Source organism: Delphinapterus leucas, chromosome 15 (genome assembly GCF_059928025.1).
Source record: "Delphinapterus leucas isolate spDelLeu-1000000601 "Yukka" chromosome 15, BTC_Dleu_Yukka2, whole genome shotgun sequence".
In the NCBI taxonomy this organism is placed as follows: Eukaryota; Metazoa; Chordata; class Mammalia; order Artiodactyla; family Monodontidae; genus Delphinapterus; species Delphinapterus leucas.
In genome coordinates, this window is record NC_143143.1 from 40,882,647 (window position 1) to 40,907,325 (window position 24,679).

Below are 24,679 nucleotides of genomic sequence, written 5' to 3' on the forward strand. Positions count from 1 at the left end.
TTCGTAACTGATATAAAAACATTTGCCATAGTTCTGTACCACCGTATTATTATTTAAACATTTTAAAGTTATCTCATTTTTCAAATCTTGGATAAATTGAATGAGATTGTATATAACTGTGATAAAGAGAAGTAAATAAATAGCTATTAAAATAAAAAGGTATTTCCCTTGAGTTCCCTTAAATTTGTAACTCAACGCAACTGATTTGACAAAGTTTAATCATCTATAGCTGCCTCTAAAAGATTCAAACACCTTAGAATGTTTTATTTCTGATTGCCTTCCTTCCATCTCACAAATTTTTAATTGTCTGGTAATTCAATTCAGCTATTGTTTTTAAAGCAAAATTTATCATCATTTTTACTTTTTTTTTTCTGGCCATCAGTGCTTATTTAGATACACATGCATGTTTACTAGTCTTTCCCCAGCGTTTCATCTGTATTCCGCTCCTTTCTGATTTTAATTTTCTTCTTCCTGATATACATCTTTTACTAGTCCTTTCAACCGGGTTCTTTGAATGGTAATTTCTCTCAGTCTTTGTAGTAATTGTCTTATTTCACTTTCATTTTTAAATGACCATTCAGGTAGGTATAGAATTCTAGGTTAATGATTATTTTTACCTCTGTATTTTTAAAATACTGTTCTGGTGGTCGGGAAATGATAGCCCATAGGCCAAATTCAGCACATTATCTATTTTTTGTGTGGCCCATGAGCTAAGAATTTTTTTAAAACATTTTTAAACAATTGAAAAAAAAACAAAAGAATATTTCAGGATACACTCACTATTATAAAAGTCAAATTTCAGTGTCCATAAAGTAAAATTTTATTGGAATACAGTCATCATGAAATTTGTGCAAGAATATATCTGAACAACATCAAAAGGCCAAATGATATAATACTGTGTTCTGAAAGAAAACCATACACACTGTATAATTCCATTTATAGGGTGTTCAAAAAGTGACCAAGGGCATCTGTGTGATAGAAGTCATAATGGTGCTTACCTTTGGATGGGGCAGCCTTCCAGGGCACTGGGAACGCTCCACACTGCTCTTTTTATTTTTTTAATATATTTATTTATTTTTGACTGTGTTGGGTCGTCGTTGCTGCGCGCAGGCTTTCTCTAGTTGCGGCGAGCGGGGGCTACTCTTTGTTGCAGTGTGTGGGCTTCTCATTGCAGTGGCTTCTCTTGTTGCGGAGCACAGGCTCTAGGCACGTGGGCTCAGTAGTTGTGGCACGTGGGCTCAGTAGTTGTGGCACATGGGCTCAGTAGTTGTGGCACGCGGGCTCAGTAGTTTTGGCTCGCGGGCTCTAGAGCGCAGGCTCAGTAGTTGTGGCACACTGGCTTAGTTGCTCCACGGAATGTGGGTTCTTCCCGGACCAGGGCTCGAACCTGTGTCCCCTGCATTGGCAGGTGGATTCTTAACCAGTGTGCCACCAGGGAAGTCCCCACACTGCTCTTAGAGTCAGTGCAATGGCGGAAGTGAACTTCCCAATGGCTAAGAAAATAAGATGTTTTTCCTTAGGCAAAAAGAAGAGAGGAAGCAGAAAGGAAGGGAGGGAGAGATGGAGGTAGGAAGGGAGGAAAGGAAACAGAGAGGGAGGGAGAGACACACACATTGAGGCCTCGAGACATCGAGAGAGAGAGATTGAGCTCGTTTGCTGCCTGCTGTTCTGTCAGCAGCATCACCCCCCGTCTCTCTGAACATGAGACTCTCCACCATTGCTGTCATTAGAGATTCTCCTCAGATTGGCTGTGGGGAAAGGCTGAGTTCTACAAAGAAAGCAGGTACTGTATCCTGGAGCTTCCCAGAGACTTTCATGGGCATAGCGGCCCCTGTGGAAGGCCTTTGCAAGCAGTGCCTCTTACACTGTTTGACCACAGGACTCTTTTCCCTTCAAAATACGTCTCAGGACTGCTGCCCCTCAGGGCTCCAGTTTGGGGAGCTCTGTATGGACCATGGGCGGCAACTGTATTTCCCCTGTAACTCTTGACCACGTGCCATGGCAGCTGATTAAATATGAAGACCCTGAATCAGTAAATAATTCCTTTCAATGTTCTTCAGCCCTATTGTTTGAATATTTTAAAGCAGCTTTGTGGGAAACAAAGAATACAGTTGCAGACATTTCTAGACAGGCCAGTCCTCAGAAACATCATTCTCCTGGAGAGACACGTGTTAACTGGTTTTTGGGGACACTCGTCACAGCCTACCCCCAGGGGAGATGCGTCCCACCAGCCACGCTCACTCTGACCACACGGAAATTGGAGGAATGTCCTGTTTCGTAAGTACTGAAGCCAGACTGGCTTGTCATCTCAGGCTAACAGTGGGCTGTTTTTCTGTCTTTCGGGGACAGGATCAAAAATGTCAGTACTCACTTCTCCAAGAGGAAAGGTGGAGGCGGTTCACTGCCGGAGAACAGAGTCACAGGATACTTATTGCATCAAAAACCTCATTAGAAAATTTACCCAGAAGCTGTTTGGGAGTCTTAACATCATCTCTCTTCTGTAAGTACATAGCAAAGGGCCTCCACTCCTTTGTCCTTGTGGGGCTTGGCGAGGAAAGGGCAGCAGGAAAATCTGCCCTACTGAGCGGGAGATCTCTGGGAACAACCATCGCTAAGTCCTGTAACAACATGTAAATTGAAAAGACTTCTCATGACTTTTGGATTCAGGCAAACTAGGGTTCAAATCTCAACTGCCCCACCCACTAGTAGAGTCACTTAGCTACCCGTTTTGAGAATTTATTTTCTTTCAGACTCTGTGCTTTGCCAACATCGTCTTGTTTAACTCTGAGGTAGCCACTGTCACACCCATTTTACAGATGAGAGAGTGGAGGCTCGCCCAAGGTCCAGCAGTTAGTAAGTGACAAAGCCTAGATGTGCTCTTAGCCACTCCTGTTGAAATGTTCTTCTAATCTTCAAAATATGCCTAGGTTTTTTTTTTAATCTTTTTTCTCCCTGTTTTGTTTTGTTTTGTTTTGTTGGACACCAGAATATGAATATCCTATAAGCTGTTCCTCATTATTTTTATTGAAAATGATAAGAGAGAGCCCAGTGTTTTGGATTTCATAAAGCTTCAGGTTAAATACAATTGAAATGTTTAAACTAGGCCAGCCTAAGACATTAAAATTTGCAATTTCTGATCACCACACTGATGAATGTAACGTAAATTTGGTACAGTTTTGTTGGAGAACAATATGTGTATAAAAATGCTTTAAAAATATGTATAACAATGAAATGATTTCATTTTTTTGACATTATGGTGAATTAAACACCTTAATGATGTCCTCTGGATGGAAACATGTTGATACATACACACACACACACACACACACACACACACACACACGCGCGTACGGACTGTGCAGAGAACATTGTCAAAATGAAATCAGAAACTTCAGGACAATAGCAGGAACCCACACCACTTTCTCCTTGAGGATTTTTGCTGCATTCTAGAAACCTCACAGTTTTGTTTTGACAGGTTCACAAAGAACAGAAGATAAATACTCCATCCACTTAAGGAGGGAAGTATTAGATTTCTTTGTATAAAACTGTGCAGTTCTTTGTAAGGATGAAGGAGACAAACCCACTGCATAAAAGTAAGGAAACTAGCCTGTTTCAACCTCAGCATGAATGAAGGGGGATAAAGCCTCCCCCAAGAATTCATAAGCACGCGTTGATTCAAGGTCTGTGTTAATTATCTGCATGGTCCCCAAAAGCTTCAAAACTTCCCAAGTAATGAATGCATTTTTAGACCACCTAAACTAGTTTGCCCATAGACTGAATAAAGTAGAGGAAGTGGAGAATTTGATTAAAAGTGGTTGCACGTTAGTAGTGTGTCCAGGAGACCCACTGAAATAAGTACAGCTCAGGTCTGAAGGGGTGGAGCTTCAGCTCAGACTTCCAATAATACTCACAGACAAAATTCAAAGGAACATGAGCTCACAGTCAAAAATCAAAAATATACAAGGAGACATTCACCATTAGTGAGAACCAACAACAAAAAACTATACAGCAGAATCAGACTCTCAAAGACTTCAGATATTAAGTCAAAGAATATAAAATAACTATGCTTACTTTGTCTAAAGTGAGAAGATATGTTTTAAAAGACCATAAACATGAAAAATGAGAATTAAAAAAAGTCTAATAGACCATCTAGAAAAAAATAGAGCTAATATTAAAAGCTCTGTGGATGAATTAGACATTGTAATAGACACAGCTAAAGACAGAAGTAGTGAACTGGGGCATCAATACCAATAAATCACCTAGAATTCAGCACAAAGAGACAGAGACAAAAAATAAGAATGGAATATTTAACAAATAGGTCTAATCAGACTTCTAAAGGGAGATAATAGGAAGTGCAAGAGTGAATATTTGAAGAGATAATGGCTGAGAACTTCCCAGAATTGTTGAGAAGCACCAATTCTTCTAGAAAACTCAATGGATCCCAAATAGGAAAAATACACAGAGAATTCTACAACTAACCACATCATAATGAAACAGCAAAACACCAAAGCTAAAGAGAAGATCTGAAAAATAACTATAAAGAAAAGACAAATTACCTGCAAACAACTAAAAATTAGACTAATGACGATTTCTCACTAGCAACAATGGTACCCAGAAGATAGTGGAATGTCTTTAATATTGGAGAGAAAATAACATCAAACTAGAATTGTATACCTAGAGAAACAATTTTTCAATACCTAGGGGAAAATGAATGCATTTTTTAGACAAACAGAAGTTAGTTTACCAGTGAACTCTGAATTAAGGAAATTCCTCAGAATATACTCTAGGCAGACGGAAGAATATCTCAGCTGGAAAACCCAAGATAAAAGAAGGAATGTAAACAAAAATATGTACAAATATGAGAAAAATCTAGCTTGTATGAAATAATAACATTAATAATGACTAATTTAATATAGGTATTCAATGTAAATGGTAAGTTATAGGATATGAATAATAAGTTAGCTAAAATACAGGACAAAAATAGCAGATAAATTGGGAGTCATGTGGTTAGATTGAAAGTACTCTTAAGGTATTGTTCAGGGGGAGGGTTGGTAGCTAGTATTCAGAGGTGCTCCCCCTCCCTCCCATGAGCCACACGTCCTGCATTCAGTCCTTTTGTAGTCCCTTCTTGCCCTGAATCAGGGTTGGCCCTGTGTAACCAATAGAAGTCAGTAAAAGTGATGCTTTATGACTTCAAGTCTAGATCATAAGAAGTCTGCAGCTTCCACTGGGCTCTGGAATGCTCCCTCTTGGAACTCAGATGCCATACTGTTAAATGCTCAAGTCATGTGGCCACACGCAGGTGCTTCACTTGGCATCCTCGGCCGAGCTCCCAGCCAACAACCAGCATCAACTGCTAACAGTATGAGTGGAGCTGTTCTAGACATTGGATAGTCAGGTGACTCCGACCACCAGCACCACTTGACTGCCATCACCTGAGAGATCCCAACCAAAAACTTCTCAGTCAAGCCCAGCCAGCCCACAGAACCATGAGGGATAATAATGAATTGTTTTAAGCCACTAAGCTTAGGGGTGGTTTGGTACATGTCAGTTGATAACTGGAGCAGAGGGTAAAGACTTTGTTAGAAATATATGTTAATGTGGCTAGAATAATCATTTAAAGATAGGTGTAGAGATTATAGCTTCTGATCTATAGAGGGAAAATGGAACAAGAAATTTATAACAAACTGAATCTCAAAGAAGGCAAGAAAGGAAGAAAAAAGAAACAGAAAACATAGGACATATTAAAATCATGTAACAGGAAGATAGAAAACAGTTCAGTTATATCAGTAATCAAAATAAATGTATTTGAACAAAATTTTTCAGTTTAAAGAGAAAGATGAGCAGATTGGCTAAAAACAGAACAAAACAAACAGCAGTCATATTTTACATATAAGAGACACACCTAATATATAAAGTCACAGAAGGATTTAAAGTCAAAGTATTTGGGAAAAAAAGATGCCAGCCAAAATCTCATCCAAAAAAAAGGCTACTGTTGCTCTATAAATAGCAGACAAAATATACTTTTGCAGAAAGGATCATTGCAGATAAAGAGGGTCATTATAGCAATATAATGATGAAAGGTTTTGTGCTTGAGGGAGGTATGACAATTTAAACTTGCATGCTCCTAATGACAGTCATAAAATATATAAAGCAAAAAATCAATAGAAACAAAGGATGAAATAGACATACCCACCATCATAATGGGAGATTTAATATACCTCTGTTAATAAATGAAAGGTTGGGCTTCCCTGGTGGCGCAGTGGTTGAGAGTCCGTCTGCCGATGCAGGGGATGCAGGTTCGTGCCCCAGTCCGGGAAGATCCCACATGCCGCGGAGCGGCTGGACCCGCGAGCCATGGCCGCTGAGCCTGCGCGTCCAGAGCCTGCACTCCGCAACGGGAGAGGCCACAACAGTGAGAGGCCCACGTACCGCAAAATAAATAAATAAAAAATAAATGAAAGGTCAAGCAAACTGAAAATCAGTTACAACAGAAAAGATTTCCACAAGAACGCAATTAAAGAACTTGATCTAACGGATATATGTAGAACACTGTAGCCAGTGTTAGAACATACATAATCTTGTCAAGTAGACATGTAAACATGTATAAAAACTAACTTCCTCTTAGGCAATGAAGCAACCCCAGCAGTGGTTAGTACCACAAAGCGTGTTCTTTGACAACAATGCAATGGAGTTAGAGATCAATAACAAAAAGATAATTAAGGAACGCCCATATATTTGAAAAATTTTAAATGCAATAATAAATAATCATGGGTCAAAAAAGAAAAAGAAAAATTAGAATACATGAGTTGAATGAAAATAAAAATATGTGTTAGATATATAATTATACGTATGTAAATGTAAATACATACAAGACGTGAAATCAAGTTAACTCTGGTGTTGCAGCTAAAGCAGGTGTGGGCGTTGATGACATTGGAGGCTCCCATGCCTCCCCTATTCTCTGGGCCTCTGTGTTCCTCCCTGCTCTGTAGTCTCTGCCTCTGAAATCAGCCTGGAGCTGTGACTCATCCAATAGAATGTGTTGGACATGTGCTGTACCGGTCCCTGGTCCCTGAGCACCCTACCCCTGCTGGGCCTTGGAGTGGCTGGAAGGGCTCCTGGAATCCATGTGTCTGATGTGTTTATGTATTTTCTGAATTGGCAGATACAAAAAGCGTAACTGACATCATGTGGGAGGGGAGTAGTGAAAGTTATTTTAATGTGAAAATGGGGCCCTTATAACGTTGAGATCTGCCTTAGAAGCCAGCCTATTTTCAGAAGTAAAAGTAAATTTACATTTTCATTAGTGTCCTGGAGCTCCCCAAACAGCTCCCTTGCTACCCAGCCCTTGTAGCCTTTCGTTTTCACATTAGGTAACTAACTCCCATCCCCTCGCCGGCCAGCCTCAAGCTTCCAGATCCATCTTACGGGCATTTCTAAAACTGGCGGTTTCTTTTCTCGTTCATTCAGTTTCCTTTTATTGACTGCTGGCTCAGTCACAGAGATACAGGAATGAGTAACAGTGGTCTCACCTAAAAACCCTGCTCAGTTTTAGGGGAGGACATGAGCGGATTGGGCAGAGCGGGTGAGTGGGGAAAGGGCCACAAGAGTGGGCCACTTGGTGTGCAGATAGCACAGTGCAATCAGTGGGGGCGGAAACTCCAAGGTTCAGAGCATGGGGAGGGGGACGTAAAGGGACTCTGAGCCCTGTTTCACTCACGCTGCTTAATGAGGCAGAAAATAGAGACACTGTTTCACCAAGATTTCCACCAAGTATGGTTAAGTAAAACGAGTGTTGGCTGAACTTGGAAGACTCCTTAAACCAACTGAATAAATGAAGCACTGCTCTAATGAAAAGAACTCTAATTTCTATTGCTGGATAATATCTTCGAACTTTAATATATTTTCTGTGAAATACATACCTGTGCTCGTGCTTGTGTCTATATATTTTTAAGGACTTCTTTGGTTTGGATTTGGCTTATTACAAAGAATAATTTTAAACCAGCTTTAAAGAAACACACCTTCTCCCTCTACCTCTTTCCCTCCTCTCCCTCTTTTGCTCCCACGATGATTTTTATCTGTCCTGTAGAGGACCTACTGGCTGAGAGGTAATAAGAAGTGAAATTGTACATACAAAAGGATATGCTGCCAAAGTTACTTTTTGTAGTCAGGCTCTCTGGAAATTGCAGTGCATTTTCCCATTGAAACAATGTTATTGGAGGCTGGCTGCCCACAAAAGCCTATTTAATCTATAATGTCTGTGCCATATAGTACCATGCTAATTGTACTACAGAACACAACCGCCACCCTAGGTTCCCATGGATAAATGCATTTCAGGTTCAAATTGGGATTCCAGGAGCACATTTCCCTTGCTTCCCTGAGGGGATGGCAGCTGCCTGGTCCCAGCTCTTGCCTACTTCCTCCTCCACCACCTCTATCACTATCATTGCTGATGCTCCGTGGTCCCGTGCCCTGGGCCTTTTCTCATCTGGGTTAGAGCGAGGACTGTCAGTGTGAAGCCATAGGTCGTGGCTCTGGGAGCCCGGAGCAGGGGACCCCAGAGGACCAGGAGCTGGAGGGAGCCCTGCGGGAGTGGAATGAGGGGTAGGGGCTTCAGTGAATCAGACGGGAGGAGCTGGGGGGCTACCTCCTCCTGCTAATGAGCGCCCTGTGTGGATCCCCTGTTCTCGGTACCAGAGGGCAGCCAGCTGCAGTGCCTGGGCCCGGGGCACCCCTGGTGGAGTCCCCGGTGGCTGAGGACTGTGACTTCCTGTGAGAGGGGATGGTGGCTGGAGGTGCTGAGATTGGTGTCCTGAGCACAGTGTTTCCCAAAGGTGCCCACAGCTCTGGTGGGTCCCAAGTGATTTGACTCAAACCATGCAAGAAATTTTTTTTTTTTTTTAGTGGTACGCGAGCCTCTCACTGTTGTGGCCTCTCCCGTTGCGGAGCACAGGCTCCGGACGCGCAGGCTTAGCGGCCATGGCTCATGGGCCCAGCCGCTCTGCGGCATGTGGGATCTTCCCGGACTGGGACACGGACTCTCAACCACTGCGCCACCAGGGAAGCCCCAGAGCAATTTTTGTTTTAAGTGTCATCTCTTCATTTTTATAGTTACCTTCTGTTTATAGGAAGATATAATGGTTTTCCATTTATGATAGTGATGTAAAATTTTTTTATTGAAATAGACTTATTTCAGCCAAAAGTGAACTGGCTTAAAGAAAATAATTAAGTACTGGAAGTGCATGTGTGTGAGGGACACGTACGTGGGCCAGTTGGCCATCCTAAATGTACGTGTTTAGGGCAACACAGTGGAGCTGGCAACATGGAGAGGATGGGGAAGACTACGGTCAACGGTTTCCCCAGCCTGTCTCCAAGGGAGGGGTATTGGACACGTTATATCATAGACGTGACACCTTTCTAATGAAGTGTAATTTTCTGTAAAGATGGGGTTGGTAGCACCAGATGTCCTGAAAGATGCACTTCCAGACTTGCTGCCACATTGCTCCCACCTCTTCCGTAGGCTATCATATCTCGTGCAGTGGTTGCCAAGATCCAGCAGCCAAAGGTGGGAGGAAACGACACCTCTTCATCTCACTTCTGGTACCTTCCTCATGTGTGCAATTGGAATCGTTTCCGCAGGGAGAAGGCAAACTTTGCCATCACCCTCCACAATGACCAGGAGGAGATCATGGCCCAGGCCACCTTCCTAGACTATCCCAACTGGAATGTCGCCCCACAGGACGACTGGGTGTCCGTGTTCCGGGAGCTGGACAGTGAAATCCCGTGCACAGTGAGTAACCATGCACGTTGCTTATGAGAGCAGCTTGAATTTGGAAGGGAAGTCCTATGTTTGCATATAGGTCTTCTCAGGTTTTAGACTGAGCAGTTCAAAAGTCACAACAGAAAGTGTGTGACATCATGACAGACAGAAATGAACTTATCTGGTGGAGAGGGAAGGGGAGTCTGAGAGCAGGAAGCCTCAGAGGAGGACTGGAGGTGGGGCACGGCAAGGAATTAGCAAAGCATCAGGACTGAGCTTCCCAGGCCTCCACGCTGTGCTCCCAAGTCTTTGACCTGCTGGGAGGGACCTGCCATTTACACATCTGCCCCTGAAATAATGACAACAGAGCCTCAGATTCAAGTCATGCTCTGTAATTTTCAAAGTGCCCTCATGGGCTCTGACTTATTTGATGTCTCCCAGCTGCGGACACAGGACACCCTGTCGACCCACAGAAGCCAGGTCATCGGGTCTCAGGGAGTTGGGCTTTGGTAGCCTGAGCTGTCCCTCGGCTGCCAGAGCCAGGCCAGCATCCGGGCCAGTTGCTGCAGAGAGCCAGAGGCTGAGGCTGCAACTGCGGGCAGCACGCTTGCCCTGTCGGTGGAGTTCAAGAGCACGTCCCGGAGCCCTGGGGAATGGCAACTGTGTGAACGAGCGGACTCGTGCACGCGCACACACGCAAACACGCACAGCCCAGCACTTAGTTACCCAGCATCTGTTCAGCTAGAGGCTGCCTCCCCCTGGTCGCCTGCACTCGCAGTCACCACTGTCAGAAAAATTATCTCAGGCTTGGAAATAGGCCAAAAAGATTCTTTCCATTGTGCTTGTACTTTTGATTGATTTTCTATTGACTGAGCTATTTTACGGTTCCGCAGGAACAGTGATGAACTGGTAGATTTTTGTTCATTTGAGATGTAAATAACTTCAGTGTGGTGGAAGAGATAACCTCAAAGGTTACAGTTTCTGGCCCAGTGGGACCTGAACTCTTTTGTATCTAGCTGGGCAATCTTCTAACATTTCCTCATTAAAACTGCCTGAAGCCAGCTTCTCAATTGCAATGAATCGTTTTGTATCATCTCACTGGTCGCCTCATGGATTAATGGGTTGAATCAATCTCTGATACGTGCATTTTGTATTTGCATTAGGGTCATGATTTTATCTTTTTGAGAATTATAAATTAACACCATTCTTCCTAAATTCTTTCCCCTTTTGTTCCTTTTCTTGTTCTTTTAAAATTGTTTCTTTTTAAACTACTTCCTTCAATAGTGTAGAGCTGGGCCGGTCCTGGAGGGGTACATCAGCCATATGTAGCTATTTGGGCACTTGAAATGTGGCTAGTTTGAACTGAGATGAGCTCTGAGTATAAAATATGCACTGGAAATCAAACACTCAGTAGGAAAAAAAAGAGTATAAAATACCTTGTTGAGAATTTTTATATTTACTACTTCTTAAAAGGATAATAATGTGAATATATTAGGTTAAATAAAATATATTAACATTAATTTCACCTGTTTACTTCTTTTTAAAAATATATCTACTAGAAACTTGAAAATTACATATTTTCCCAGCATTTGTGGCTTGAATTATTTTCCTATTGGACAGCATGGGTATAGAGGCTTATGGCTTAATGGCTTACCTACCCCGGGGGTATCTGCAACTAAAATAATGATTTTTATCTTAAAGCTAAGGAATAAATATTGAACTGTAATATTTTTGATGGAAGAGAGAATTTGGGGGATAAATCAGCCAAGTAATAAACCATGCACTAGCAAGGCGAGTCCTGACCAGAATGTAAAGCAGATGCCATGGGGTTAGGTGAGTCCATGCATGGGAAGTGCTCACATTGCGACATTGAACTCTCACTGTCGCTGTTGTTATCTGGACTCGAGTTCGTGTTGCTTGCCTCTGGGGAGTTTTCAAGCTCACGAACTAAACTCATGATTCTTCTCTCGCCATTTTATGTTTGATAAACACCTTCTGAGTGTTCTTAGGGCACGTGCCACCCGACAGGAAGGGAGACCGAGGCACACGGATGTGCAGGTGGTCACCCAAGGCTGTCTATGAAATTGCTCAGGAAACAAGAGACACAGAAGTGCTCCTGTTGTCCAGATCGAGGTGCAAGCACTGCCCTCACCTCACCACTCAGCCCCCTCCCATTTGCATTGTCTCTAGAATTTGAGGATCTGTCCATAAACACAGGGGTACTGAGCTGAACAGAGGGATGTGGGGATGTGTAGAGCAACTCCTCATGACCAGCCACTTAGAAAGTCTTCAGTACAACTGAGTCACATTGCTGTACGGAAGAAATTAATACAGTGTCGTAAATCAACTATACTTCGATAAAATTAAAAAAAAAAAAGTTACGGGGCAGCATTCTTTAAAACCCCTAAAGACGTGACCCAAAAGCCATATTAGAATCTTGCTACTTTGTTTCCCGCTCCCAGGTTTTCTGGGTCCCGAGCGTAGTATTTGCTTCTGACTCTGGGAATGTTGAACAAAACAAGCCGTTGGATTCCTAGTGGGGCATCTGCCTTCCGTCCTCCAAATTCATGAGAGGCGCTTTCCCTGGTGTCACTTGAATAGAGCCTCAGCTGCTGACTCCAGAGCCCCGGGGGAGGAGGATTGTCTTTCACTTGGGCTGAGGCGCCCTGGGGACAAGACCACTGAGTTCAGAATCGACTTCAGTCCCCCGCAGGCGCCCCCCTGCCCGTGGCCGTGGTGAGGCGGGAGGAAGGGCCCTGACACGCTGGACTCATTTACGACTCCCCCTTTCCTTGAATAATTCCAAGCTAGGAGGACAGAAAGTGGCTCGAACCCTGCCTGGGTGTCTCCTTATTTTAGACGTAAAATATCTTCCATCGACACCAGGCAGCTCTGTGCCATGGCTGCCCCAAGACCCTCCCCCATCTCCCACCCCTCCCCTTGCTCTGACTCAGCCTATAATCGTGTCCTCTTTTCTTCTGCAGCCTCTGAACACGTTGTTCATGCACCTCTTTGTGGCCGTGGACGAGTATTCTGTCGGCTGCTGCAAAGAGATTATTCGGTGAGTGGCCACGGCGTGGCAGACAGTGACACGGGGCACTGGCAGCAGCATCGTAGACGAGACACGTTCATGTCTTTATCATGTCTTTAACTATCTGGATAGTCAAAAAAATATTTTTAAAGGAAATTCTTTGAGGTGTTCAATTTGCTTGTGCTTTCTGGCTCTAGTCAAGCATTTACTCTGAACGGTGGTGATGTTTCTGAAAGAATACAATCCTTCCTTTGAATGGACGCCTTTAACTACCACTGTTGGAGGCAAACAGGTCACACGGTCATTTGAAAAAAATGGATTTGGGGGGAGGAGGGGAAGAGAAGAGGTCACAGGCTTGGATGTTTCTAAAAATAGTTTTCCTCAATCTCATCCTTAGACATGTTATTAACAGGACTGCCTGCAGAAACCTGACCCGCGGGGCTTCCGCCACAACGGGTCTCTGACAGGCTGCACAGACACTTGGGGGTGGTGGCCTCAGCTCTCAAGTCACTTTGCAGTGTCACACCAGACCGTCCAGATGCCAGGGCAAAGGTTAATCTCAGCAGAAACCTGGTGCGCCACGTGGACATGGTGCCTTGGTTCTCGCTGCCTCCATGGAACAGATAGAAGAGGGGGCATTTGGAATCCGGGGAAAAGCAGAGAAGAAAAAGGAATTGCCTCAAAGACGTTCTTGCCTTTGCAGGCAGGGAGCAAGGCACCCAGGTGGATCTATGAACGCCTCATTTTTGTAGTGAAGGCGTTCGTCTCGCCAGGTGCTGGCTAATAGGATTGTTGACACCCCGTCCCCTCCCATTCCCTCGCCAGGACCGTGTTCAAGGCGGTGCCAGACCTGCACTTCATATTCCTCATCGTGCCATCCTACATGAGCCTCGGTAAGTCCTCCTCCGCCACCTCCTGACCCCAGTCGCTAACATAGGAAATTTGTGCTTCAAATGGGGCTTTGGGGATGGGACATAAGAACCACGGGTCTCCAGGTCCTCAATGTATAATGTGCCCATTCGACTGTAACAATTAAAACACACATTAGAATGGAAACTACATTTGCCCTGAAGTCCTAAAGTTATTCCTTGGTAAATCGAGGCCTCACTTCTTTGTCTCTGGGATTTAGGCTCGACTCTCATAACTGTGTTCAACCAAGTGGGGAACATTCCAAGCCTGACGTATGATGAGGACTTTGCCGTGCACATATGTCACAGGCACAGCCACTACCCTCAGCTACACATCCGCAAAGCCAGGTAAGTGTGGAGCCGTGCCTTTTGCTACCTAAGCTTTACCCTGACGGTTACCTCACAAAGAGTTTAAAAATTGCCACTTCTTACAGTAAGTGATTATAGCTTGAATGAAATCGCTTTATAATACCCAGAAGCATTACTTCATTTGGAGATGTTTACAATTCCCCTTGATGACATAACTTGCAGGACTGAATATCTGATGAGACTCATTTGGTGCCGTGTGGTCAGCAAAGCTGTGCATTTACTACTTAAGGGTTTCTGAAGACACACAATCCTTGGCTCCACACTGAGTGAAATAACTTGCAAATAAAACAAACATAGAAATGATTCTGCCTATTTAGTTTCCCCAGTAAAGCCCACCTATTTTCCAGCATTCAGTGAATGAGGATTCTGTTGACCCCAAAGAGGAGTTTTCCAAGCTGAAAGTCTTTACCATCCACGGCCCACATGACATGCCTTGAAGGTCAGCAATCTCAAGGCGATAGCTGTGGCAGATTCTGTTTTCCAAAGAAGGCCATCTTCTATCCTGCATGCTCTCCTATAATGTGGCCTGGTCACTCTTCTCATCAAGAGGTGGGGCCCATGTCCGCTCTTTTTGAGTCTGGGTGTTTTATGGCTGCTGTGGCCCACACAGCATGGCGGAAGGGATGCTCTGTGACGTGGGAGGTTGGGAGGCTTCTGCCTGGTTCTCTTGGGATGCTTGCTGTGGAGGAGACGAGGGGGAGAAGTCTGACTGCGCTGAGACCACCGTGCCGGAGAGGCCACAAGTCAGTGCTGGGCCCGCAGCCCCAAGGGGCTACCGCTGACAGCATTCACCATGTGGATGTGCAGCCCAGGAGAACCCCCAGTGTCTGCATCCCCGCTGACATCTGACTGCAGCCACATGAGAGACCCCAAGCACGCACTGCCCAGCTGAGTCCTCCCAGGTTTCTGATGCACAAAACTGTGAGCAAGATAGAACGGCTGTTTTGAAATAAGAGGGCCTATAAAATCATTTCACAAGGGTGATTGGTTCCTTTATCAGTGAAGAGTAAGCTGTATCTTTTGGGGGTAACCATTGCCATATTTGTTTTTGTTTGTTTGTTTTTATTTTGGGCTGCACCACGTGGCATGCGGGGATCTTAGTTCCCCGACCAGGGATTGAACCCGTGCCCCTGGCAGTGGAAGTGTGGAGTCCTAACCACTGGACCGCCAGGGACTTCCCACCATTGCCATATTTGATGAGTGCTGCATTTCTTTAGAAAGTATCGAAACTAAATTTTTTAAAAGCAAGAGCCTAATGTTTACCAGGCATGTAGTGTTATGGCATAATTGTTAAGAATTTGCAGTAATGACATCAGGTAGATCTTGATCCTGATCTTGGTTTTACTACTCACCAGATGGGTTAACTTAAAGAAGGAACTGGGCCTCCGCAGGCCTCAGTTTCCTCTCTGTCCGTGGGTGTGAGCATATTGTCTGCTGTATGGGACTGTTGTAGTGATGGGATGAGCTGATAAAAATCAAGTACTTAGCACACTGTCAGTCACATGTAGGTGCCCAAGGAAATTAAATATTATTATTAATATTATTAGAGTTATGTGGGGAAGAGAGACCCATCTATGATACACTGTGATGCTGTGTAGCTTGAAGGAGGGAAGGGCAGAGAGGGATGAAGACAGCTTCAACCCCCCAGGCCCCCCAAAATCTAAATGTCCATCAACATGTAAATGTTCACAAACTGTGGTACCTCTGTACAATGGATACTACTCAGCAATGAAATGGAATAAACTATGTGTACACACAATAGCATGGATCAGTCTCAGAAAGCTTATGCTGAATGAAAGACGGCAGACATAGAAACAAAGACCATATACTGTTGATTTCACTTGTAAGATGTACAAAACAGGAGAGGTCAGATCAGTGGTTGCCTCTGGTGGAGGGAAGAGTGATGGTGGGAGGGATACGGTGGGGAGACAGTGCTCTGTGCATTGATCGGGGTGCACGCGGCTGTCAAAGGTCATCGAGCTGCACTCTTAATGTCTGTGCACTGTACACTATATTATTATACCTCAGTGGGAAAAATGTAAAAGAAAAGAGGCTTCATAGAGAAGCTAGCCTCTGAATCTGGTCAGGAAGGATGAGTCAGAGTTCAGCCAGATGGACAGATGGGCAAAGGCGTGGAGGCAGGAAAGCACCCGGAATGTCTGCTGCCAGGCAGGTGGGCAGATGTGAGGAAGAGCAGAAAAACTGTGATGAGCAGGCTTTAACTTGGAGCCAGCAGGGAGCACTGAAGAAAGGCATGGTATGGACTGTATGTTAAAAAGAACTGCTTTTCACGTGGCCAGTGGCTTGCAGGGGAGGAGCACAGAACAGTCTGGCCAAGAATGATGCCGGCTGGAATTGAGGCAGTGACGACTCAAAGAGGTCCAGGTTGGGGAATGGATCAAGGCAGGTGCATAGATGCAAAGAAATGTTTGAGAGGGAAGGTGCAGTTTGATTGCCAATTAGTTAGAGAAGTTGAAGGATGAGAATGAGTTAATGGTGACTCGGGGTTTCAACTTTAGGGGGGATGGTGGATTCATTAACTGAAAGCGGAAATAATAGCACTAGATGGACAGGAGACAGTTGGAAATACAGGGCTTCTCATGAATGAGGAGATCATGAGAATAACGGAGATGGTCTAGTTGAGGGGGAGATTTTAAAGTGGAAAGCAGAGGGTTAGAGCACAATTTTGAAAGATGAAAGTGAGCCGTTAATGATTGTAAAGAAAAATTGGAAGAGGAGTATTGTAGAAGTCAAAGATTCTTAAAGTGGCAAATCAAATAATTCGTAGGGAAATCAAATAATTTGAATACAAAGAAGAGACCGTTGGATTTGGTAATTTAAAAGACACAGATGAGATGAATAAAATTGATGAACTACTAGCCAAACTGACCAAGAAAAAAAAGAGAGAAGATATATCACCGATATCAGTATTGAAAGAGGTGATATCATTACAGATCCTATAGACATTGAAAGGATAAGGGAAGACTGTAACAACTCTATAAATTCAACAATTTGTGTTCAAACACAGACTACCAAAACTCATTTTAGAAATAAGAATAGGACTTCCCTGGTGGTGCAGTGGTTAAGAATCCTCCTGCCAATGCAGGGACATGGGTTCGAGCCCTGGTCCGGGAAGATCCCACATGCCATGGAACAGCCAAGCCCACGCGCCACAACTACTGAGCCTGTGCTCTAGAGCCTGCGAGCCGCAACTACTAAGCCCTGCGCGCCTAGAGCCCATGCTCCGCAACAAGAGAAGCCACCGCAGTGAGAAGCCCACGTACCACAACGAAGAGCAGCCCCTGCTCGCCACAACTAGAGAAAGCCTGCACGCAGCAAGGAAGACCCAATGCAGCCAAAAATAAATAAATAATTAAATTTACTTAAAAAAAAAGAATAACTTGAGTAATTCTATACCTATTAAAGAAAAGTCCAGTGAACTTTGGGTGAGAGGGAGGGTGGCTGCCTGCCCTGACGCTGACTCCTCCCCCAGCCCCCACCCATCCTGACTTGCTTCTTCTCTTTTCTTTCCTCTTGTTGTTGTGGCTCTGAACTCTGCCCCTTCCAGGATTTGGGCCTCAGCTTTCTCCCAGGCTCATCCCTTTGGCTCCTCTGCACCAGTCTTGGCCATTCAGTCCAGTGCTCTACCTCTGGCCACTTGGCAGTTTTTTAAATTATGTTTTGAGAAATTTCTGAAAATTAATTTCTTAGGATCTTGTAAGTAGTCTCACAATTGCTGTAATTTTATCTTCATTTCATTTAGAAATCTCTCATTTTTTTTCTGCCATTTGCTAATTAATTTGAGACATGGACTCATTTAATAAAATGAATTATATTTTCAAATCAGAAAACATTTTAAAGAAAAAATTACTCATTGTTTCAGTCTTCTATGTGAGTATGTAACCATACATGCAAATGCGAGTATATGTGTGTATTCTCACTCCCTCTCTCTCTCTCCCTCTCTCTCTCTCTCTCTCTCTGTCTCTCTCTCTCTCTATATATATATGCACATATATGTCTATAGTCATGATAATATGTTCTGTTAATTGTATTTTCCACTTAAGGTACCAGCTCATCCACCTTCCAGATCAATTTTGTTCTTTTTCATGGCTGTGTGGTATTTCATCGTGTGGTTCTACTATAATTCATTTAAGTATTCCTTATTTATGGAAATTTGTCCTCTTTTTTTTTCTATAACAAGAAATGCTGTGGTAAACAGCCTTGTACATATATTTTTAAGCATTCATGCTATTTTTCTCTGTAGTATAGATACCTACAAGTGGAATTTCTGGGTAAGGTTGCATTAAACACTAACATTTAAAAATAGATACTACCAAATTATTCAACCAAAATAATCATGTCAATTTATATCCTAACCAATAGAGTCTCATTTTCTTGCACCTTCATTTATGCTGGATGTTTCAGTTATTAAAACTGTCTCCAGGGCTTCCCTGGTGGCGCAGTGGTTGAGAGTCCGCCTGCCGATGCAGGGGACACGGGTTCGTGCCCCGGTCCGGCAAAGATCACACATGCTGCAGAGCGGCTAGGCCCGTGAGCCACGGCCGCTGAGCCTGCGCATCCGTAGCCTGTACTCCACAACGGGAGAGGCCATAACAGTGAGAGGCCCGCGTACCGCAAAAAAACAAACAAAAAAAACTGTCTCCAATACAATAGTAATTTGTTGTTTTAATTTGCATTTATCCAAATACTTGTGGGTTTCAGTGTGATTTTACAGGTTCCTTTTTAAGTGTAGAAAATAGTTGCATTTAAAATAATTTCCAGTTTAGAAATGATCCAGATGGATGATTAAACATGTGCATGCAAAGCAGACAGTTCTTTGGTGGAGGGTAGAGGGGAATGGTTACAGTTGAGGTAGGCACATTTCCAGGTCTTTTTTGTTTTTTTTTTCACTTACTAGGTCACCAGTTTATTATAAAAGGATATAACTTAGGAACAGTCAGATGGAAGAGGTGCGCAGGGCAAGGTGTGGGGAAGGGGCTCAGAACCTCCGTGCCCCCTCCAGGCTCACCACTCTCCCCAAACTTCCACGTGTTCACCAACCTGGAAGCTCTGAATTTTCTTAAAGTGTAGGCAGTATACAAACTTTGGGTCATGGGAATTGTCATTTTCTTGAGGCATTTTAAAGCTTATATACTTTCGACATAGATATTCAGCAAGACATGATTGTAATAGAAAATTATATATAAATCTAACACTGAAACTGACATATGCGGAGGCAGCCTATCTCAAAATCCCCTATTTCTGGCGTAGGGGCATGAGTGGAATAGGTGAGGGAGATTAAGAGGTAAAAACTTCCAGTTACAAAATAAATGAGTCACAGGGGGAAAAATCACCTATTTCTTTCACTTTTTAAAAAGTAAGTGACATCTTTGCTAACTTACTCACAGATCCCCACTTGTCATTTCAAGGATGTAAGGCACTGGAGAAGTCAGGTGTAGAGTGTGCCTCGCCCAGTGCTGGCTCCTAGAAGCACGTGGTAACTGGTGGTTATAAGCTGGTCTCCCAGTTCCCTCCTTCCCACCCCCTCCTTCCTTTCTTCCTCTACCCTTGAAAACTTGAGTGTTATGAGTGCTAACCTTCATGTGGACAGGCTGTCCTGGCCTGAACTAAACCTCACAATTCCTTTCCCTGAGGTCATGCTTATTCAGCCTCTGAGGGTGAAATGTCCTGCTGGTCCAGAAAATCTGCAAGAAGCAATTCACAAGAGGAACATAGTGCTGGTGGCAAAGAGATGACAGAGGATACTTTGTAATGAGGAAGGAATGTTTAGAAAAAGAGAACTTTTTAGTATATAGTAGTGAAATACAGAGATAACTGACATTATAAGAGTTGATGCTTTTGCTTGCAGAAGGGGAAGTGTAACACATTTTAAGAGGCCCTCTGTCCACAGCGTTCATATTAGACTTTTGATACTTAACAGGTGTAGGACTTCAGGTATCTGGAAAATGTACTTATGCGGATGATCTCCCTCCTTAAGGATACAGGAAAAAAGGACACTTCAGAGTCAGGTGGGCGTGGCCATGCATCCACTTAGGCTGTCTCATTTCTCTTGTTTCCCCCGCATTTATTTCTCAACATCTGTTTCATCAGTTGTTACTTGCACTGATAATTAATGGTGAAGAACACAGTTCTTAAGACACTAAACCAGTGAAGAGTTTGGGGATGTAATTATCCTTCTGCCATTTACCTAGCAATGCATTCAGAGCCAGCGAATTAACGCTGTAATCCCCAGTCCCGTTTCTTTGATTTACCCATGTGGAAAATTGTGCTGTAATGTGCCCCTCTTCTTAGACACAAATTACTGAAGTTCCTGTTCTGTATTTTGCATAATATATGAAGTAAAGCATAGCTGCTTCTAGACACATCTTTATAATCTGTAATGGGCTTGATTAGTCATTGGTGGTGGATTTGAGATGTTCTCAGATTTAGAAGCTATTGGAATGGCCTTTCTGGGGGGAACCTACCTTTTTCAAGTCCTCACAGGGATAGGAGAGGACTCACTAAGGAAAGGATTGTGTGCTGTCAGTCAGTGTTGTAAAGTAATTTAAAGTTTCCTTTATATAGTACTACTTCTTTGCTAATAATAAAAATTAAGTTAGGTCAACATTTAGGATGTTAGGTCAATTTAGGACTTTAAAATGTAAGATGTGGTGTTGTTTAAATGCTAACTTCTCACCTTTTAAAGCAGTTATTTTTATTAAGCGTGTGATCGTCTCACAGTTATTAGGAATCCACTTAAGCTTGACTTCTGAGCAATTTCATGTAAATGAACATTCTGGTGCTTAAGTGATAAATATCCTAAAGCATTCGAAAGAAGTTGTAGGGCAGTTAGGAATTTCACCACTAGTCTTCTTGAGTCCTGGTAAGTAACCCAGCAAATAGAATTTGGTTCACAATCCAACTGGAACTATGGTGTGCCAACACAGACTTTTGGATCAGATCCCAGTGGTGTAAGTGCAGGGGCCTCTAACTGGCCCTGAATGTGCTTTGAAGCACTTCATTCCGAAGTCCTCCATAACTTGTAAAATCATGACATTTTCCAATGAGTAGAAGCTAAATGGCTCCAAGACCCATGTTAAAGTTTTGAATGGAATATACGGTTTAGAAATGATGGATTGGATTCTCCTAAAGAAGACCACTAGAGGTCACAAGAGATCTTGGAAAGAAAAAGGTGCTTTGTTTTACACAGCTGAATAAAAAGAAAAATCTAGTTGCTTAGCTGGCGCCCACTGTAGGTTCTCCAACCCTAAGTTGAGACTGTTCGTGGTAAGGGTTGGTTTAAGCCAAATACATTGCATTTTTTAGCGCTACCACTAAACTGGATTCTCTGAATTTTTCTTTATTCATTGATTTCTTTTTTTTATCAACATAGAAATTTATTTGAATTCAAAATAATATGGTTATATTTAGGATAATATAATAATTATGTAAAGCACATATCATCGTTGGCTCTGAAACAGTTCTAAAGATGTTATTCTTTTGAAGTCAAAAATTATGTTACATAGCATGCAGCAAGGAGTTCTCGCCTTATCAACTCCTGGAAAATGAACCGGTAACCTCAGAATGCAAGAATACCACCACTGGGTTAACAGGACAAACTTTCTGAGGGACACAGGGAGTAATTCACTATACTTCCCCTTTCTCTAACTCCCTTCCTCACACCGATTTCTTTTCTTTCCTCCAAGATAGGTTTTATCCTGTGGAAAAAAAATTTGCTTTTATTTGTAAAGTGGAGTAAATAATATCCTGATTGGAGTAGGCAGCGTTTTAGCTGACAGTGCTCAGGAATCAGACTTTTGGAAAAGGTCAATCAGCTAGCTAGCAAAGACCATCAGTGGCTTGCAGAAAAAAACACAATTCAGATAATATGTCCTTGCTAAATAGATAAAAAGAATAAGCAGTTAAATAAATATGGGTGAAAAATCCCAGGGTTTACTGTGACCTAGACAATCAAAAGCAGACAGGTGACCTTTGATTAAGCCCATTTACTTGTAGAGTGAGCTATAAGGGGCTCCAAGATAGAGTGTGGTTTCCAACAGCATCCATAGCCAAAGGGCAAACTCAGAACGTCTCCTCCTCTCGTAGAAACTGGAACACGGATGAGAAGTCTTTTTTGGAGTAGCCCTTCACACATATCATCCTGTAGATCTGATGGGCCTGAGTGCCCAGAAGGATTGAGCTGTTCGTGCTGGTAGCAGAGTCTTGTGTTAATCCCAGATCCTTAGCCATGAGTGTTGTTCCGAATCCACCCTAATAGTTATCAGCCGAGGGAACTCCATCCGTCACCCCAGGTACAGGATTATAAGTGTCACTTGACCAACATCGTCCTGAGCTCATATTTAAGATTTTAGCCAGGAGTTTTGGGTCAAGCCCCAACCTGATTCCCAGATTCATAGCTTCAGCAGTTCCGGTCATACTAAGCTAACGGCAAGTTGTTGCAGATCTTTGCAGCCTGCCCACTCCCAGCAGCTCCACAACATGCCGCATTGGAGCCCACGCATCCCAGCAGCTGTTGGGCAGCAGCAGCAAATTCGTCTGCGACTCCTCCCACCATAAACGTGAGGTTCGCAGACCGAGCAGCTCCCACACCACCAGAAACGGGCATCCATGAAAACTGCTCCCATTTTCTCAACTTCTTTGGCCAATTCTTTCAAAACCATAGGATCAATAGTGCTGGAATCTATTAACAGTGAGCCTTTCTTCACTTTCTTTAGAATTCCATTTGCTCCAGAATAAGCTTCTATCGCATTGATGCTGGTGGGCAACACTGTGATAATTCTGTCAGCTTTTTCAGCTACATCTGCTGGGGAAGACACTACCTGTTCACGTGCATCTAGAAACTCTTCGCATGCATCAGGGAACACATCATAAATAATGAGTGGATAGCCATGTTTCATGAGATTTTTTGCTATTGGATTCCCCATGTTGCCTACTCCAGTGAATCCAACTTGAGTCTTAGAAGCCACTGACCTAGAACACACTGCTGCAAGGCTGGCCACTGCTGGTTGCTGCTGGCGGCTCCACGGAGCCATAACGAGGCTGCCATGCTGCCCCCACCCCGCCTCCCCATGGTGACTTCTGCGGCTCCCAGCTCACCCACTGACTGCTAGGGTGCACAGTGCAGCGGGTGGGATCGGCTGCAGCTATTCATTGATTTCTTAAAGAACATGCACACATATATACACACTCTCTCAGGCTTAAATAAATACAATATTTATGGCATTTAAATATCAGAATCACTTTTCCAATGGTACATTTTTAAGTCTAGCTAATGAAATTCGGATCCTCTCTGGTTGTGGAAGTTGCCATCAGACAGGAGAGAGGAGGCCATGCCAGTATTCTGAACGCAAAGATGGGCTGCGGCCGTCCTTACGGCCCCTAAGCAGGAACTTACCATCTGTGAGTTCGCAGTGGTTTCTTTGCTGGCAAGGAAACAATGCACACCTCCTGCATCCAGGGAAGCCACCTGTAGGTTCTCCTCTAGGCTTGTGATGCTACAGAAGAGTGGTCCGGATGCTGAGAGGTCCACCTGCCACCACGGGACAGTGCCAGCCGGCTGGGCAAGTGCCCTGGGGTCTGGCATTGCGCTGCTCCTTGAAAGCCCCGTTCACTGACGTAGTGGAAGTGGTGAGTGAGTTTGTTCTCCCTTCTCCCCACCTCTGAGGAAGACAGCGACAGCCACCAGGGCCCTGTCATCCTTCACCTTGCCTTCTCCTGGGTTTACAGGACACCCAAGCCCCAAGTGAGGTGTCCTGAGAGGCTGTTGATTTTCTTCAGCTTTGGATCCCGCCCCATTTTCACTAGCATGTTTTTCAGGGTTTAGTGGACATTTAAGGGCCTGGATGATCAAACCCGTTTCTATGGGATGGACCTCTTGTTTCCTCCAAACAGGTTAAAGTAAAATAGTCTATAATCAATTACATTAACACGCACGTGGTCCCCTTCTCCAAGCACGTGGTGGCTGGAAGCTCCAAAGGAAGGCTGATCCTTATTCAGCGGTGTCAACCTCATTGTACTTTGTGTTGGTCAACCCTAACCTTCATAATCATCACCACCTAAACTCGGGGGGTCATGGAAGTGCTGGGCACGTGGCCCTGCTGTGCCCGGCGGCTCCACAGGAAGCTGTGGCTCTCCTATCCGAGCGGCAGGCAGTGCTCAAATTTAAACATTTTAGTGAATGAATTGTTTTCAGTAGCCAGGGTGTCTGTTTCCATGGGGCTGGACTTTGTCATATGCCATTTGAGACTCTGCGAGGCTGATGTCATACTTCATCATTAGCACCGGGGCTGATGCAAGATCATAAATCATCGATTACCCCAAGGGATGCGTTTCTTAGAACAAGTTCCTCTTTATCCATTTTGGGGAAGGGCTGAAGGGAGAGACTCTTCAGAGCTCCATGATTTGGATGTTTTCTTCTTATTCCCAGAAGAATAAGTGTTGAGGTGTGATTATGGATCACTTTGTTCACGGGCTGCCGAGGGCTCATGTTTAGGCTTACGGCCCCGGGTCTCTCTGAACCTTTATTCCTGATTTTTATACCACAAAGTAGTATTTTTGTGTCCATCATATAGATAAAAGCCCATGGTACAC

General features: G+C 43.7%; 1 protein-coding gene and 1 pseudogene across 1 annotated transcript in view; one reads left to right on the forward strand and one right to left on the reverse strand.

The window, feature by feature from the left end:
* CFAP61 (cilia and flagella associated protein 61) overlaps positions 1–24,679 on the forward strand; it is a 115,635-nt gene that overhangs the window by 1,430 nt on the left and 89,526 nt on the right. The window contains exons 2-6 of the mRNA XM_089896512.1: positions 2,350–2,500; positions 9,640–9,790; positions 12,745–12,821; positions 13,617–13,684; positions 13,921–14,047. Of these exons, the coding sequence (XP_089752638.1) occupies positions 2,358–2,500; positions 9,640–9,790; positions 12,745–12,821; positions 13,617–13,684; positions 13,921–14,047 (566 nt within the window). The 5' untranslated portion in view covers positions 2,350–2,357. The remainder of the gene's footprint in view (positions 1–2,349; positions 2,501–9,639; positions 9,791–12,744; positions 12,822–13,616; positions 13,685–13,920; positions 14,048–24,679) is intronic.
* On the reverse strand, positions 21,973–23,260 carry LOC111185054 (3-hydroxyisobutyrate dehydrogenase, mitochondrial pseudogene; annotated as a pseudogene).